Genomic DNA, 18,094 nt, shown 5'->3' on the forward strand with positions numbered 1-18,094 from the left:
CCAGCATCCTGTTTCCAACAGTGGGCAATCCAGGCCATAAGAACCTGGCAAGTACCCAAAAACTAAGTCTATCCCATGCATCTGATGCTAGTAATAGCAGTGGCTATTTTCTAAGTCAACTTTATTGATAGCAGGTAATGGACTTCTACTCCAAGAACTTATCCAAACCTTTTTTAAACCCAGCTAGACTAACTGCACTAACCATATTCCCTGGCAACAAATTCCAGAGCTTAATTGTGCATTGAGAGAATTTTCTCTGATTAGTTTTAAATATGCTATATGCTAACTTCATGGAGTGCCCCCTACTCCTCCTATTATCCAAAAGAGTAAATAACTGATTCACATTTACCCGGTCAAGACCTCTCATGATTTTAAAGACCTCTATCATATCCCCTCCTCAGCCATCTCTTCTCCAAGCTGAATAGTTCTAACCTCTTTAGTCTTTCCTCATAGGGGAGCTGTTCCATCCTCTCTATCATTGCAATTGTGCAATTGACATCATGTTGCGGATGATCTCTTCAATTACTTCACCCTGGTCGTCTATTTGAAGACAACAGTTACTGAGGTTAAGTTTACCACAAATAAACAAATTCCGTTCTTGCTGCTGGGACCCGTTTTGTGGAAAGAACGCCTCCTCTCCCCATAAAATCCAATGTTACCTCTCATGTTTCAAGACTCATCTTTTTCATCTTGCCTGCCCTGACTCTGTACTACTACTTGTTATAATACCTATTGTAGGGTGCCCTGGTCAGGGTGCATATAGAACGTAAAATGTATGTAGATAAAGCACCATAAGGGCCCACCTTTGTCAAAAAGGTCAAATGTAACACCAAAGACAAGAAGGTGCTGAGAAAAACTTCATCAGGCGAGAAACTCTGAAATGCCACTTATCTCAACATGTGCTTCCAAATGGACCAAAGCGTATCCAGCGTCAAGCACCAGAGTCCTTGACACATTGACTGCATCTAAGGACTCCGATGTTTGACATTGGAGATGCTTTGGTCTGTTTGAAAATACCATGGTAAGATAAGTGGCATTTCAATGTTTCTCTCCTGATGCAGTTTTTCTAAATGAAATATTGGCTAATGTCTGGTTAATTCTTGCATTGGATGATATATATATATATTTTTTTTACTTGCTAGAAGAAAAATACTGGATTAAAAAAAAGACACATTTTTGAGGTACACGATTGAGAAGACATGGTTAAGTTAGGGCCTCACAAATCACTGGCATGCTGATACTCATTTCATGAAGAAGGTGTGAAAAGTGATTTGGGATTACAGTGTTTTTGTACAATTTATCTTTTGGTGGTGTATATGAATGTATATAAGGCCAGCATTAACCAGTAATCTGACCCAGTATTTCAATTATATTTATATGCATACAGTGGTATCATTTGTTTTTTTTGGTCTATTAAGAGGTTTCACAACCTACAAAGATTCCATGTCAATAGCGGAGAATGCATTTAAGGAGAACTGCACTATAGGTCACTGGAACCTGCATATATTTACAATTTCTTGTCAGTTGCCAGTCTAGATCAGCATTGAAGGATGGCATACTGGTTTTGCTGACATTGGTAACTGCATGTAGTGCTCTGGGAAGGATGGTTGGAAAAGAAGTATATTTAGAAAGCACTTGTGTTGCTAGAAGCTCCTGCTTTGTAATGGGGAAAATTACTGAATACTGTTTTTTTTTGTTTTTGTTTTGTTTTTTTTAATTTTGTTTCTCTCTTTCAGAATGGAAGGATACATTCCAAGCAACTATGTAACCGGGAAGAAGTCAAACAATCTAGACCAATTTGAGTAAGTCCAACATTACTTTTCTCCTTGGAAAGGAAAACTGCATGTTACCTTTAATTTTAGAGGTGGTCTCACAAACATAAATATAGCTAACTGCAGCAATCGGTGGCACCTTGATGAGTATCCTGGTGTCTGATTCTTGCTTCTAAGTAATCTAGAATTTCTGTTTTGTATTAGCAAAAAGACTGAAAATCTCCAAAATACTTCAAAGCAGGTAGGAGGTGTAAAGGACGCCAGGACCCAACAAGGTGCTCTGGTGATTGTAGCCATTTGGCAGACTGAGTAGATACAAAATATTTCTGAAGGCTTAGTACCCATTCTGAAATTTCTCCTTTCCTGTATTGAAAAGGAAAATGTTAAGATTTGGGGATTTTATTGAAGAAAACTAAAAATACTGGTTACTTGACAAGCTTGCCCATAACTGTTTATTTTTCAACCTCTGTTTCATATTGTCTACCTCCTCTTGGTGTGAATGTGGAGGAGAGCTGTAAAGTTCATCCATTGTTTGAGATGCTGGATTAATATCAGGTGTATTCATTTTTCTATGAAAGTGATCATTAAGGCACTATGCAGCAGTATTTAAAAAAAAAATACCCAGAGTACATCGCATTATAGGGTCATAAATTCAGAATTATGCAATCTGATTGACTTGTGAAGAACTCTTTCTTTTTGAAACTTACCCCTAGTGTTTCATGATTTTAGAACATAAGAAATTGCCATGCTGGGTCAGACCAAGGGTCCATCAAGCCCAGCATCCTGTTTCCAACAGAGGCCAAACCAGGCCACAAGAACCTGGCAAGTAACCAAACACCAAGAAGATCCCATGCTACTGATGCCAGTAATAGCAGAGGCCATTCCCTAAGTCAACTTGATTAATAGCAGTTAATGGACTTCTCCAAGAACTTATCCAAACCTTTTTTGAACCCAGCTACACTAACTGCACTGACCACATCCTCTGGCAACAAATTCCAGAGCTTAATTGTGTGTTGAGTGAAAAATAATTTTTTCCAATTAGTCTTAAATGTGCTACTTGCTAACACCATGGAATGCCCCCTAGTCCTTCTGTTATCCAAAAGTGTAAATAACCGATTCACATCTAATCGTTCAAGACCTCTCATGATCTTAAAGACCTCTATCATACCCCCCCCCCCCTTCTCCAAGCTGAACAGCCCTAACCTCTTCAGCCTTTCCTCATAGAGGAGCTGTTCCATCCCATTTATCATTTTGGTTGCCCCTCTCTGTACCTTCTCCATCACAACTATATCTTTTTTGAGATATGGCAACCAGAATTGTACACAGTATTCAAGGTGCGATCTCATCATGGAGTGATACAGAGGCATTGACATTTTCCATTTTATTAACCATTCCCTTCCTAATAATTCTTAACATTCTGTTTGCTTTTTTTGACTGCTGCAGCACACTGAGCAGACGATTTTAAAGTATTATCCACTATGATGCCTAGATCTTTTTCCTGGTTGGTAGCTCCTAATATGGAACCTAACATTGTGTAACTACAGCAAGGGTTATTTTTCCCTATATGCACTTGTCCACATTAAATTTCATCTGCCATTTGGATGCCCAGTCTTTCGAGGTCCGCTTGTGATTTAACTACTCTGAATAATTTTGTATCGTCCGCAAATTTGATAACCTCACTCATCGTATTCCTTTCCAGATCATTTATAAATATATTGAAAAGCACCGGTGCAAGTACAGATCCCTGAGGCACTCCACTGTTTACCCTTTTCCACTGAGAAAATTGACCATTTAATCCTACTCTGTTTCCTGTCTTTTAACCAGTTTGTAATCCACGAAAGGACATCGCCTCCTATCCCATGACTTTTTAGTTTTCTTAGAAGCCTCTCATAAGGGACTTCGTCAAATACCTTCTGAAAATCCAAATACACTACATCTACCGGTTCACCTTTATCCACATGTTTATTAACTCCTTCAAAAAAAATGAATCCGATTTTATTAGGCAAGACTTGCCTTGGGTAAATCCATGATATGAGTGTTCCATTTTATTATATTTCAGACTGAAGCCAGGACTTCCCCCAAACCTGTTCTGGGGACCGCACATCCAGTCGTGTTTTCAGGATATCCACCTTGAATATGCATGAGATGAATTTGTATATGCTGAGTCTCCATGATATGAAAATTGATCTCATGCTTATCCATTGTGAATATGTTCAAAACACGACTGGTTAGGTATATCCCAAGGAATGGGTTGAGAATTACTGGTTTATGCATAAGATAAACATGTAATTAAGATTTAGGTAATAAGATACTCTGGTTCAGTAGCTCTTAGTCTTGGTCCATTCGTGTTAAAACCATTTTATCAGTCAAATACATTCTATATCAGAGTGTAAAACATTCTTATGTTATATAACTTGGACTAGTGAATTTGCTGAACATTAGCACAGTGGATGCGTGAAAAGTGAGTGGCTTTATATAGTATTACCCTATACTCGTCATGCTTTCACTCACTACAGAATAAATGCGATGGTAAAAAAGAGGTGGAAGGGCATTTACTAACTATTCTGTATCTTTTTCAGATGGTATTCTAGAAATTTGAATAGAAATAAGGCAGAACAGCTGCTTAAAAATGAGGTAAGTATTTTAGTTGCTTTCAATAAGTCTGTACCAACATTCCAGTAACATCTAAAGAAGAGCGGTACAAAATGAGATTTAGATGATCTTGAAAACTCATCCACAGCATCTCCGCTTCATTTTTATGCTGCTGTAATAGTGCTCCACACAAAGAATCTGTTTTTTTTTCTGCTGGATCACTCCAGTCCAAGTAGCAGAACTTTGCACTGTTTAATGAGAGGTGTAAAACTTTTATAATAAGGCTGTAGCAGTAGTTTTCAGCTTCAATCTTCATGGCGCTCAAATAGATGACCAGAATGGAACATGTGGGAAAAATGTACCCTCATTTGGTCCAGGGCAGGATTATTTTGCTTATTTGGATCTCTTGTAAAGCAAGCCTTTTGGAGAGTCATGAGGATGGGTGCTGAGAACCCCTAAGTTAAAGGAAACCAGGATCCTAATACCATCTATGAAATTTGTTGCATTTTTGGAAATTTATTTCTTTGCTTTATTTCTTGCCTCTCAAGGCAAGGTGCAGAGTGAAGCTGCATAGGTTCACAACTTGAATTGAATAAAACTACTTAGGATATGCAACAAACAAATATAGCCTTATGGGTTCATAGTAAGCAGATAAATAGATCATACAGATATGCACCAATTAATAAAATCAGAGAGAAAAAAATCCAGACATCAGAGGTATATGAAATCCTAATATCAAAATGTCTGACATCGCATCAGATAAAATAAGCAGCACTAGATGCAACCTAGCATCAATAAGATAATAAATTAGAGGAAATAAGATGAAAGCTTAAAAATCCATACTGAAGTAATGAAATTGGTAATCAACCGATTGTTCTTTAAAATCTGTCACTGGGAGCAAACTTATTACAGTACTATCATTTGTCTTTGGACAAAATGCCGTTGATGCCATGTCGAAGCTTGCCTGTTCTTTTGCCTGCACTATTTCCTTTGCTCTTATTCATGGCTCTCCTCATTTTTTTATACATATTTTTATTTTTGGAATGATGGCTGCATCCTGCATTATAACAGTTTGGGTTTTTTTCATGACTCAGTCACTTTCCAGCTGGTTATGTTTTCTCTCTCGCTCTCTCTCCACCAATTCTAAAATTAAATGTTAGTTAAATTGTTGTTTAATGCTCCTCCTTCAGGGTCACCGCAAAGTAAACAGCACAGCAATGTTCAGGTTTAAACAGAAACCCATATTAGCACCACCCTACTAATATGGGTTTCTGTCTAAATATCTTTTCATAGCTTCACTTAATTCCTGCCCGGAAGTAAAGGAAACAAGTGGATCCCATTTTGAAAGCCATTTGATGTGCACTTCATTTCAGTGCTCAAGCGGGTAACAAATGTACATTTTCCAGCAGTGCTGCCCACAGCTTCAGAAGAGCGCCTTTATGCATCATATTGGTGAGGCAGATGCAGCATGTTTCCCAGCCCATGTGGCTTCCTCGGAGAATTGAATGCCTCCGTCTTATGATGCTTTGTCTACCAGTTTTGTGTGTTTCCCCCCCCGCCTGCTGGAATGCTGCAGATCCCTGCTTCACCTCCAGCTTTTCCTTTCAGTTCACTTCCACTGTGCTGCTCATTGATTTTGAGTTCTGCTACCTGTGTTTGACCCTGCCAGCTTTGGGTGGCTGTACCACATACCCACCCTTTCTGTGAAAATGTTGTTACTCTCGGGCAGGGGGGTCCCTAAACTATAGCTTGCATACTGGATCTGGCCCACAGGGCATGTTTTCGGCCCACCAAACTTTCCCTGCTTGTGGCTGGATCGGCAAAGAACAAGATTTAGTTTTTGTTTTTTTTGTCCTGCATGCCATATGGGCAGAAGTGCAACAAACACTGAAATACCAGCTGGTTCTAGATTCCTGCCAGCAGAAGATGAGGCTGCCCTAATGGGTTTTTTTTAAAATAATATGTCCTTAGGCAGAGGGAGAGAAGCAGAAAAGGAGGCAGTCTCTGGTTCAGGCAGCCACGCTGCTGTTGAGCACCCATTACAAACCTGGAAGAGAGGGGTCAAAATGGGAGAGGCAGCCGGGAGCATTTTATTTGGGTTCCACTGCAATGACTGACTGCAAATGTCCTGGAGAGCATGGACAGCGGTTTTGGCAGCTGTTGCCGACCTGGAATTGACTGGATCACAGTGCTACTTGAAAGCTGCTGCAGAGGAAGCCGGATGGGGGTTGAAGGCAGTTAGCAGTAACGGGGAGCATCCTGGCCAGCTCCCACCACTATGGGTGCAGCATGAAAAGCGGCTCAGGCAGAAACAAGGGTGCTGGGATGGGGAAGGATTTAAAGGGGGCAGTTGTGTGTTATAAGTAGGACCCAAGGTGTGGCAAAGGCTGCAGTACTTGTGGGGGTCCTCAACCTCCTCCTGAAGAAGAGGGAGACACAAGAGGTGTAGGGTAGGTGACAGGAAAGAAAAGGGGTGTGATTCAGAGGGGAGGGTAAGAGGAAAGGGAAAGGTAGAAGAACAGGAGCAATAGTGTAAAGTGTGGGGGAGGGGGATATGAGCAGAATGCACCATGCCCACACCATCCTGCCATTCACCCAACATCTTATCCCCATAGAGGTAAATGCTGATGAAAGGAGGCAGGTGGGTAGGGTTACAAATAACCTAAAATACTTTTTCTGGCCCCATATCATGGTTCCTTGTTTTGTAATTTCCCATTCATCAAGAAATGTTTGCCTCCTATGTGTTGTTTCTACCTTTAATATTTTGAAAGTCTTTGTTTTATCCCTCATCTCCTCTAAGATTTGCATGTTTAGGTTATATGCCCACTGCAGACCTAGAAGATTTATGGTACAGATGCTGCGCCATTTTGGCAGCCGCCCTCTGGGTGCTTCTGCTTTGGCCAGGGGCCTTATTCGTTAAAGGGCTTTCAGCATGCACAGAATGAGAAGACATCCTTTTTGAATAAGACTTCCTCCCCCCCCCCACCCCACCCCCCAGAATTGAACACAGCTGTCAGATTTATTTAGCAGTATTATCGCCTTATTTTTCCCTGCAAATTTTCTCTCCCTATGCACCCTAGCAGTTCACTGGCTTTACCTACAGGCTAAATGATCACATCCAGATCTCTCTTCTTTTTTGGAGCTTATTGGTACTTCTCACCCCAAAGAACTGCCCTTTTTCCCCTTAGATTGCCTTTTTTTCAACTTTCTAGCGCCATCTCCGGTACAAACATCAGTGTCATTTGTAAAAGGAGACTCCTTCCCTTCTAGCCCATCTGCAATATTGCTTGTGACCGGCTTTTGCTATTTAACACATTTTCAGTATAAACTTTACTACCTATTCCGGTAAGGAATTTGCAAGCTTCAAATTGGATCTTACCAAGGACATTTGGTGGATTTTGCAACTTTATATATAGACTGTATTTTTATTCAGATTTCCTTGGGATATGCACTGCATTAATGTTTTTAAAAATCTATATATTCCAGAACAAGGAAGGTGGTTTCATAGTAAGGGACTCCAGCCAGCCTGGCACGTTTACTGTATCCCTGTATACAAAATTCGGAAGGTAAGTTGCAGGAGTGCTTCATGCTTGGGTCTGCAGGAAGCACAAGTTTCATACTGCAGTCTGTGAGCTATGTGCGTGATGTCCTAGCCTTGAAGGTGGTACCCTTGTGCAAAAACCTGCATGCAAAGGTCCATTGTAATCTGAAACCAAATGCCCGACATCTTGATTAATTGCAATCCAGAAGTGCCACAGTCCATTCTTTGTGCAACTTAGAGGATGGGAAGTTCAACATACAATCCCATAAAATATCCACTGTATATAGTTCCATTCAAAAGTGGGAAAAACTGCACAACAGATAAATCCCCTGATATAACACCTTTTGACATTTGCTTTCTTGACGGATTATCAAACATCAAGCAAACTTTCTGCCCTAAAAGTTGATTTATGGTTTTGCATTTCAGTATAGCTAAAACAGCACCCTGGTTTACTGTGACATTTTCTGTAATTATTTCATTTTCTTCTGTCGAGTATATCAATTTATATTTTAAAGCACATTTGTAGAAGGCCTTTCCCCATTGTCCACATGTTAAGACATCCCAAAATTCTCATTAAGTTGTCTCCATTAAGATAAGTGAAGTATTTCTTTTTAACCTGAATCAGTAATTTAAAAAGAGGCATTGGTCAGTCAGAGGCATAAAGGAGTAATTTCCATTTTGACTCTGTAATCGGCCAGCTTGTGCATCTCATCTTGACAATTCAACTTAGTCCTTGCAAACCAGCGAAAGCCTCCATACAGATGGCAGGGGACAAGACATGCTTAAAAAAATTTTTTTTTTAAAAAATATATTTCATATGTTTGAGATTTTTTCTACCAATAATATATATAATAAAGCTGCATATTTTTCCAATAAAACAGCCTTCAGTTATGCTAAAGCGAAAATGTTTAATGCTTTTCTTACTGAATATAACAAATCGTAATCTATTCAGACTTGATCGATCGGCTTATACAGATTTTATATCTTTAATTCTTGCAGCAGGACTGGATTTAGCTGCATTTCAGTGCAGGATCTTTCTGGCACATCCTAACTTTCTTTTTTTTTTTTCCCCCCCTCTTTCAGAGAGGGTTTGTCGGTAAGGCACTACCATATCAAAGAAACGGCAGCTTTTCCAAAGCAGTACTACCTCGCAGAGAAACACGTTTTTAATTCCATTCCAGAGATGATTGATTATCATCAGCACAATGCAGCAGGTAAACTTAGAATTTGTGTGTTCTAAATGAATTGGAGTAGTTGCGGGGGGAGGAATGTGCAACTGAAATAGTGTGTGTCTATAATGTTAGGAATATGGGAGCGCACACCCAGTGAAGATGTGCTCTGGACTGGTGGATCTTGCTGCCCCGTCTTGATGTTTGTTGGTTTGATGCAATCTCCATTGTATTTAACAGTGAAAATAGAATGTTAGGGAGGGTAATCTTCAAACAGCCCGCCTAAGCTAAAGCTTGCAGGCACTTTTAGCCACAATGTTCAAAGTGGATTTATGCACATATATTCACTTTGAAAAATCACAGGGATGTGCATACCCAGCACTTTCATACGTACACAAACTTACACCTACTCAACAGCTGTAACATTGTCTGTATATGTACACACATGCTTTCGAAAATTGATCCTGTATGCATATGTGTCCACTCCTCTCCCCCAGAATGCCTCTTTGTAGTGCATGTAATGGTAGGCACAGAATGTGCATACTTCTATATCCTTCCTAAGTCCATTTAAGTGCAAAAATGGAGCTTATGCATGTAAATTCTTTTGAAAATTACCTCCAGAATTTATATACCTAAAAATGCATTCTTTTGTTCCAGTCCTATTTAAAATGTTTAACTAGGATACAGATGACTTGTTTCTGGGGGTTTTTTTTGTTTGTTTCTTTGCTCTGTTTTCATATCATTGAAAGATTGAAAATATTATAAACCCCCCAATCAGGGCACATTACATTTCTATCTTATTTTAGTGTAGAAATTGTACAGCACCATGCATGCACACAGTATTGTGTGATATCTCTCTCTGAGAGCTTACAATTTTGTTTAAGTACAGAAAGTAAGCAGCTTGCTAGAGGGTCACACAGGATGTGGTGGAAAGCAGTCATTACTTAGAGGTTTCACAATATACAAGTTTAACCTTTTAAACACTACACAATACTCTGAGCTTTGGAAATAACCAATAATGACCAACAGGGAGATGTTCCTGTTTAATGGCAGATATCCCCTAGTGGGAGAACTAGGCAAAACTGAGGTCCATATACTCGCCGGAACATTGGAAACCAGAAATAACTGACCCTAGTGATCAATATTAGGATTGAAAAATCCCAGAAGTAGGAGGGTGGGTCAAGAAATATTTCAACTACATTCTTCGTACTTAGTGATGCAATAGAATTCTGACTTTAAAAAAAATGTTAAATGTTAGCTAATCAGAATGCAGAATTCCCAGCCCTCTGGCCAATCAGAATGCAGTATTCTCAGCCCACGTCCCCGAGAGAGAGAATCATAGTTGATCCATGTGGTTATAATGGAATAAATTGACACACAGCTGTTGCAAGGTTTTTCACAGTTCGGGGAAATAGAGATGTCAGCAAACTAACTTTTTTGGGGTTACTGTGGTGTGTGATAATTTTTATTTGGAAAGCAATTCCAAAATTAAACTATTAAATTATTTTTATTTACACTTCCGCCTTTTGGCAGTTCAAAGTGGATGTCATTCATTCAGGTACTGTAGGTATTTCCCTATCTTCAGAGGGCATATAGTCTATTAGGGTCATTAATCAAAATGTGTTATGGCATTAACACACGCAATAACACATTAATGCATGCAATAAGAACACTAATGCATGGCGCAAATGCAAATTTTTGGGAGGGGTGGGATTTAGTAAAATGAGGGGCAATATCGCATCGTGTGATAGCATAGCGCATGCTATTGCACAGTTTTAATGCTGGCAATAACTACACCTTTTTTCCTGGAGTTATGCTTGAAATGGCCATAACTCAGTTCACGATAAATTTTTAGAATTGCATTTTGGCCATTTCTGGGCTTGAGAAGGGAGAGTGGAGTGGAGTAGGAGAGCCTCTGGGGAGGGCCTCATAGTGTGCAACTATTTCTGTCTCAATAGTAGGGCCATCTAATAGCTCGAGGTTGGTACTTTAGGGTTTATGGGCCAGTTTCTCATGTAGAGTGAGATGTACGAACAGCACAGTACACCTCAGTGAAGATCTGAAATCATTTGGAGCGAGGAAAGTCTCACAAAGATGAAATTTTGTACTATGTTATCTCACTCTAGCTTGATGGTACCCTGTTAGAGTCCATCAAGCTAGGGTGGGAGAACATAGCAGAAATGACATCTTTATGAGACTTTCCTCGCTCCAAATGATTTCAGATGTTCACTGAGGTGTCCTGTGCTGTTCGTACATCTCACGGTACATGAGAAACTGTCCCCTAAAGCACCACCAACACCTCATCTCGAGCTATTATATGGGCCTCCTATTGAGATATAAATACTTGACTAATATGAGGGCATTGTAGAAAGTCTCTATCTCTCTCCCTCTCCACATTTTCATGAATCTAGGGGTTAATTTGTGCCTCACACAATGGAGGGTTAAGTGATTTGCACAAGGAGTGGCAGTGGGATTCTAAACAGCAAGCCTGCTCCTCCATTTCCATGTAGATATGTATGAAGTTTTGGAACCTTCCTCTTAACCACTGTCACCAGGAAGAATAAAAGCACTTTTTTTTTTTTTGGATCTGTCAACAGCTCGTGTGTGGTCACCTGAGATTTTTGCATTTAAGGTGGCCCATCTATAAAAGTTTGCACAATGTCGTGTAAGTGAATCAAAGCTGTACTATGCTGCGACTAATGTCATGGAGCTTAACCACTGCAGAAGAATGATCTTGAGCAAGGCAGGTTTTAAAAATAAATAGTGTGTACATTTCAGTCCTCCTCTCCCCGAAATTAAAAAAATAAATATCTGGATTGGAAAGATAAATGTAGGATTAGAAAGTAGAGGAAGACAGAGTGACAAGAAATGGTGCCTTGTGGTAATACAGAATACTTTCAAAAGTATATCTAACACTCTTCCTGTGTTATCCCCACTTAGATATATTTCTTTTGTTTTTAGGTCTTGTTACAAGATTACGGTACCCAGTCTATCCCAAGAGCAGGTCTGCACCCACTACTGCAGGATTCAGCTATGGTAATGAAACTTTATCCTACTTGAATTAGCACGAGTCTGAAAGTTGTGAGTAGTAAGGACAATTGTTAAGGCTCCAACCCTGGTCTTAATGAATGGTACTACTGCTCACAACTTTCAAACTTATGCTAATTCAAACCCTTTTTTTGTGTCCATTACCAAGGGCTTAACTTCTGACAGAACAATCCAGAACTGCGTTCTGCCACCTCTTTTTTTTTTTTTTTTTTTTTTTTCTGGGATCCGAGAAAGCGGACCAGAGACGGCAGCGTATATCTGTTCTGGTTCCCCTGCAGAAACAGAACAGACCCTGTGGTTGCATGGATCACTTATGCCCCTTAGCCCTTGGAGGAAGCAGAGCTGCTTACCCTGAGACTGTGCAGCCACGTGGCTTTGATTTGGGTGTGTTTGAGAGAGTTCACACCTGGTCCTGGTCCTGCCCCTCTGCACAGGTCAGCCCTGGCCCCCCACAACTCACCCCCCTCCACAGTTCCACTTCTTTCTGTCTACAGATTAAGCCCTGGTTGTCAATACCAGTAGCTGCAGAGTTTTATAAATAAATGTTAAAATATATTGCTTATAATTTCAAGCAGAACAAGAGGCTTTGGTTATTTGAACATTCTTCATCTTATTTTTGTTACATTTGAGATGTGAGATCCTCTGATGCCAATACATCGCATGCACTTGTTGGACGTTTGGTATGATTCATGTATCAGGTGGTTTACTTAAGCATGTATCCTATTACTGTATTTCTACACTTAGCTTACCATAAAGCTAAACTGAGACCATATGCTAATATACTACTAACTAAATGCTATACTGCTATATCTGCTCAGATTTTAAATAAGTGCTTTTGGAAATACCTTGCTGCTTATATTGAACCTGTTTTAGGAAAACTGAGATGTTACTGGGCACTTTAGATAAAAAAAAAAAGAATACAAACGAGATTGTATTTGAAATCAGAAGAAAGTAGAGATTATAAAATTGATGATTTAATCCACTTGGGGACCAATGACCTGACTAAAAATGTCTGTGTAGTGCAGAGAGATTTCCAGGGTCTTAAACACATAGTAAAAGACCTTCACCTTTTTGGAGATATTAGCTGTTCTTGGAAAGGGAGAAGAAAAGCTGTCATATAACCTGTTTCAATAAGTGACTCAAAAAGGAAGGTGGTTTTGGAGGTATAAGTGGCTGGGGCCTGTATCGGAGGTTACCAAACCTATCCTGTAGGACCTCCAGCCAGTCAGGTTTTCAGAATATCCACCATGAATATGCACGAGATAAAATTTGCATGATTTGAAAGGGGCAGTTGTGGTCCCTCTTCGCAGCAGGGAGGTAACAGAGTAAACCTTACCTCAGTGATGGGGAAAATAATGGAGAGGGTCGTAAACTGCCTGCAGTCTGGTGAGTTGCAAGATCCCAGGCAGCATGATATTACAAGAGGCAGATTGTGTCAAATGAGTCATATTTTTTTCATTTGGGTGAGTAAAGGATTAAATAAAGGTTGTACTCTGACTTCAGCAACATTTTTTTATACTGTTCCATGTGGATAGTCATAAATACACTGAGCAGCTTGAGGTTGGGTTCCGAGGCAGTGGGCTGGATTAGAAATTTGCTGACTGATGGAAGACGGCAAGTAGTAGTAAATTGAATTCACTCAGCGGAGAAAGAGAGATTAATGGAGGTTCTCAGGCTGGCTCTGTTCAATATGTTTGTGAGCGATACTGCACAAGGGTTACAAGAAAAAGTGTCTTTTAGCAGATGGCACTAACATATGCAACAAAGTAGATATCCTGGAGGGAGTAGACGGAATGTGAAGTGATCCAAGAAAGCTTGGCAGTTAAGATTCAGTGCAAAAAAAAAGTGCAGTCATGCATTTGGGTTGCATAAATCCAAAGAAGCTGTATACGATGGGGGTGGAAAGGAAGTTCAGGAGAGAAACCTTGGGATAGTTTCAAGGTAGCAAAACACTGTGAGCAAACACTGTGTGACAAAGCTGTAGCTAGAGCCAGAAGGATGCTAGGCTTCATGGAGAAGCATAACCAATAGCAAAAAGGTGATAATGCCCTTGCACAGGTCATTGAGGGAGGCCTTACTTAAATACATGGTTAAATTCTGGAGGCCATATCTAAAAAGGAATAGTGATAGGCTAGAGGCAGTACAGACTCAAACTGTGCAGGGTCTGCATCACAAGACACATGAGATGTGACTTGAAGACCTGAACATGTCCACCTTAGAAGACTGGAGGGAAAGGGAAGATAGAGATATTAACGCACAAATAAATCTCCTTTCCAATAGAAAGGAAGATGGAGGACTAGGGGTAGCAGCTTGAAGCAGCAAGGAGGTAGAGTTAGGAACAACATCAGAAAATATTCTCATAGAGAGGATGGTGGATAAATAGGGTGGGTACCTTAATGACAAGAAGATGGAAACAAAACAGGTGTAATCTGTATGGAGCAATGATTCAACCCAAAACCACATTGAAATGATTGTATTGTGCTTCCAAGATAGGCACTGGGTAACCTGCATGGAGTGGTAGCTACCGCCATAAACACCTTGATGGGCCATTTTAGTGTGTCTTCTGTTCTCATTTACTATGCTACTATGTATTGGCGACATGATCTTTTATATTCTACTTTATAGCTTTATTTAGCAGGGCAAGCATGATCATTTCAGCCTCTATGCACTGAGCTTGAATTCCAAATTAATGATAACATTTTGAATATTATAAAATGGATTATAAAAAAAACTTTTAAGATGTCCATGATTCAAAGCTTTTTAATGATGTATCTGAATGGTAATCATAGTGTATTCTTGATTTGTGATTGGTCTATGATGATTCAAAGAAACCACTCACTTTATAATCCTGTTTTTTTTCTCCCTTCTTATAGATAAATGGGAAATAAATCCATCAGAATTGACTTTTATGAAAGAACTAGGCAGTGGGCTGTTTGGTGTGGTGCGTTTGGGCAAATGGCGAGCACAGTATAAAGTGGCAATCAAAGCCATTCGTGAAGGTGCAATGTCTGAGGAGGATTTCATAGAAGAAGCCAAAGTAATGATGTGAGTCGTATTGTGATTTCCTGATGAGAAACCTAGAACAGTTTGGTTTTGTGGGTGCAGGCCCCTGTTAGGAAAGCCTTCCATCCAAACTCTTGGCTTTAATTTCATATTGTTTACATTTTCTCCTTTAGCACTGCCTCCTGATTTTGTTTAGCAATGCTGTGCTTATTTTTTTTTTTTTTTTTTAAGATACTAGAAGTTGAGATGGCCAGTAGCTCTGAGCAGGTTGTGTGGCAAGATAATTTTCTTTTTAGAAGATAAACTGACCATGTTTTTCCACCTCATCAGGAAGCTAATGCATCCTAAACTAGTCCAACTATATGGTGTCTGCACTCAAGGGAGACCCATCTATATAGTGACAGAGTTCATGGAGCACGGCTGCCTTCTCAATTACCTTCGACAGCGACGTGGACAGTGTCATAAAGATACACTGCTGACTATGTGCCAGGATGTGTGTGAAGGGATGAAATACTTGGAACAAAACAGCTTCATCCATCGAGATCTGGTAATCTTATTTCCTTGCCAGATGTGCATTTTATGTTGTCATTCTACTGTCCTAGAGCTATAAAATTGCTTTCTTTTTTTTTCTAGAATGGTACTAGACTAGCACAGCACTGTACAAATACTAGAAGGTGAATGTTGACACACAGTATGTGATTGTAGACCATGAATATGAAGGCAAATGTTGTAAACCGTTGTGATCTTTTGGAATGATGGTATATAAAACGCCCAGCTTAAAATTCTAATCAAGTCAGACAAATAGGGCAAATAAAACACTTAGGGGGAGTTCCATTTATTAAGATCAGGAGAAGCATCAAAAAGGATGTTAGGCAGCGTTTGAATAAGACCAGAGAAGGGAGTATGATGCACTGACTCAGGAAGTCTATTTCAGGCAAGAGCGCAACGTAGCAGAAAGCATGGAGTCTGGAGATAAGAGAGAAGGCATAGAATAAGTGACTTGATTTAAGATTGGAATTCACGAGGAAGGGTATAGGGAGAGATGGAGAGGTAATCAAGAGCTTTAGAATGAACACACTTGTAGGTGAGTAAGAGAAGCTTGATCTCTATATGGGAATGGATAGAACATAAGAAAATGCCATACTGGGTCAGACCAAGGGTCCATCAAGCCCAGCATCCTGTTTCCAACAGTGGCCAATCCAGGCCATAAGAACCTGGCAAGTACCCAAAAACTAAGTCTATTCCATGTAACCATTGCTAATGGCAGTGGCTATTCTCTAAGTGAACTTAATAGCAGGTAATGGACTTCTCCAAGAACTTATCCAATCCTTTTTTAAACACAGCTATACTAACTGCACTAACCACATCCTCTGGCAACAAATTCCAGAGTTTAATTGTGCGTTGAGTAAAAAAGAACTTTCTCCGATTAGTTTTAAATGTGCCCCATGCTAACTTCATAGAGTGCCCCCTAGTCTTTCTACTATCCGAAAGAGTAAATAACCGATTCACATCTACCCGTTCTAGACCTCTCATGATTTTAAACACCTCTATCATATCCCCCCTCAGTCGTCTCTTCTCCAAGCTGAAAAGTCCTAACCTCTTTAGTCTCTTTAGAAAGCCATTGTGACTTTAGAAGAGGGATTTTAATGGGAGTAGTGACATTGGCAGAAAAGTTGTGCAGCTGAATTTTGATGTGGAGCGAGATTCAGTGGGAAATATGAGGAACTGTTGCAGTAATGTAAGTGGAAGTAGAGAAGTTTTGGCAAAGGGACAGAATTTGGTGATTATAGAAAAATAAATAACATGTTTTAACAGTGTTGTGGATGTATGGAGAGAGTTGAAGAGGGCACCAAGGTTATGGGCTGAGGGGCTGGGAGGAGGACAATATTATCTATAGAATAGATAAAGGAGGAAGATGAGTTTAGGGAGAAAGCTAAGTTCTGTCTTGTCCTTGTTAAGTTTAAGGTGGTGATAGGACATTCAGGCAGGAATGTCTGACAAGCAGGCTGAGATTGAGACTAGATTCCTGAAGAAATTTCTGGGAATAATCAGCACAAAGATGATACAGAAAGCCATGGGAGGAAATCTGAGCACCTTATTCTTTATAATGTTTGCAGCCCTAAAACTGTATCTTGCTCTCTTCCTCTTCCAGCCTGTATGTAGTAGCTGAGAAGCAGATCATTTACTATCGGTGTGTACAGTTGGCTGGGTCTAGTGATCTTGCATACTAGAGGCAGAAAAGAAATATATATACAATTGAGAGGTAAAAAGACCTGACAATTTAATACTCCAAACCACTGTACTATATATATATTTTCCCATATAGATTGTGTGTTTTATATTAATGAAGGAGCAGAGACAAGACTAGCTGGAAACATGGACTCTATTACCAGAAGACATTTGCAGAGAGAATAACCTGAGGTTCTGAGTTATCTTTTCATGACTTCAGTTGCTAAATGTTTTCTAAAACATTTGAGCCAGTAAAAGGAACTTTGATGCTTTGCACTTCATATCCCGTTTTGAAATGCATTAATGAATAACTTTGGAGCATTATGATCCAAGCAAATTTGCTTACCATAAATGGGGTTTTCCGTGGATAGCAGGATGAATTAGCTATGACTTTGGGGAACGTCCTCCGGTCCTCTAGGTGGTGGAGCTTTCTCGAAGCACACAGAGCTGTGCTGTATGTGCCCATGTGGAAGTATCTCCCTTGTGACTCCCATCCTGCCTCAGTCTGTTTATCCAAGCTCTGGAAGGAGTCCAATAGGAGACTGTCCGGGAGGTGGGCAGGAATACATGGCTAATTCATCCTGCTATCCTCGGGAAAACACAGTTTACAGTAAGCAAACTTGCTCTTTTCCGCAGATAATTAGGCTGAATTAGCCATGACTTTTGGGAGTCCCAAGCTGGAAGGTTGGAGTGTCTGCGCCCCTTGGGGGTAGTGTACCGTCTCTTCCAGTTTCTAATGA

General features: G+C 40.0%; 1 protein-coding gene across 7 annotated transcripts in view; it reads left to right on the forward strand.

Moving 5' to 3' along the window:
* Positions 1-18,094, forward strand: part of TEC (tec protein tyrosine kinase) — a 218,450-nt gene that overhangs the window by 163,335 nt on the left and 37,021 nt on the right. For all 7 annotated transcript variants that reach the window (XM_029588129.1, XM_029588112.1, XM_029588121.1 and 4 more), the window contains 7 exons: positions 1,737-1,802; positions 4,352-4,406; positions 7,851-7,930; positions 8,989-9,119; positions 12,036-12,110; positions 14,996-15,167; positions 15,456-15,672. In XM_029588129.1, the coding sequence (XP_029443989.1) occupies positions 1,737-1,802; positions 4,352-4,406; positions 7,851-7,930; positions 8,989-9,119; positions 12,036-12,110; positions 14,996-15,167; positions 15,456-15,672 (796 nt within the window). The remainder of the gene's footprint in view (positions 1-1,736; positions 1,803-4,351; positions 4,407-7,850; positions 7,931-8,988; positions 9,120-12,035; positions 12,111-14,995; positions 15,168-15,455; positions 15,673-18,094) is intronic.

The sequence above is a fragment of the Rhinatrema bivittatum genome, chromosome 1 (genome assembly GCF_901001135.1).
Source record: "Rhinatrema bivittatum chromosome 1, aRhiBiv1.1, whole genome shotgun sequence".
Classification (NCBI taxonomy): Eukaryota; Metazoa; Chordata; class Amphibia; order Gymnophiona; family Rhinatrematidae; genus Rhinatrema; species Rhinatrema bivittatum.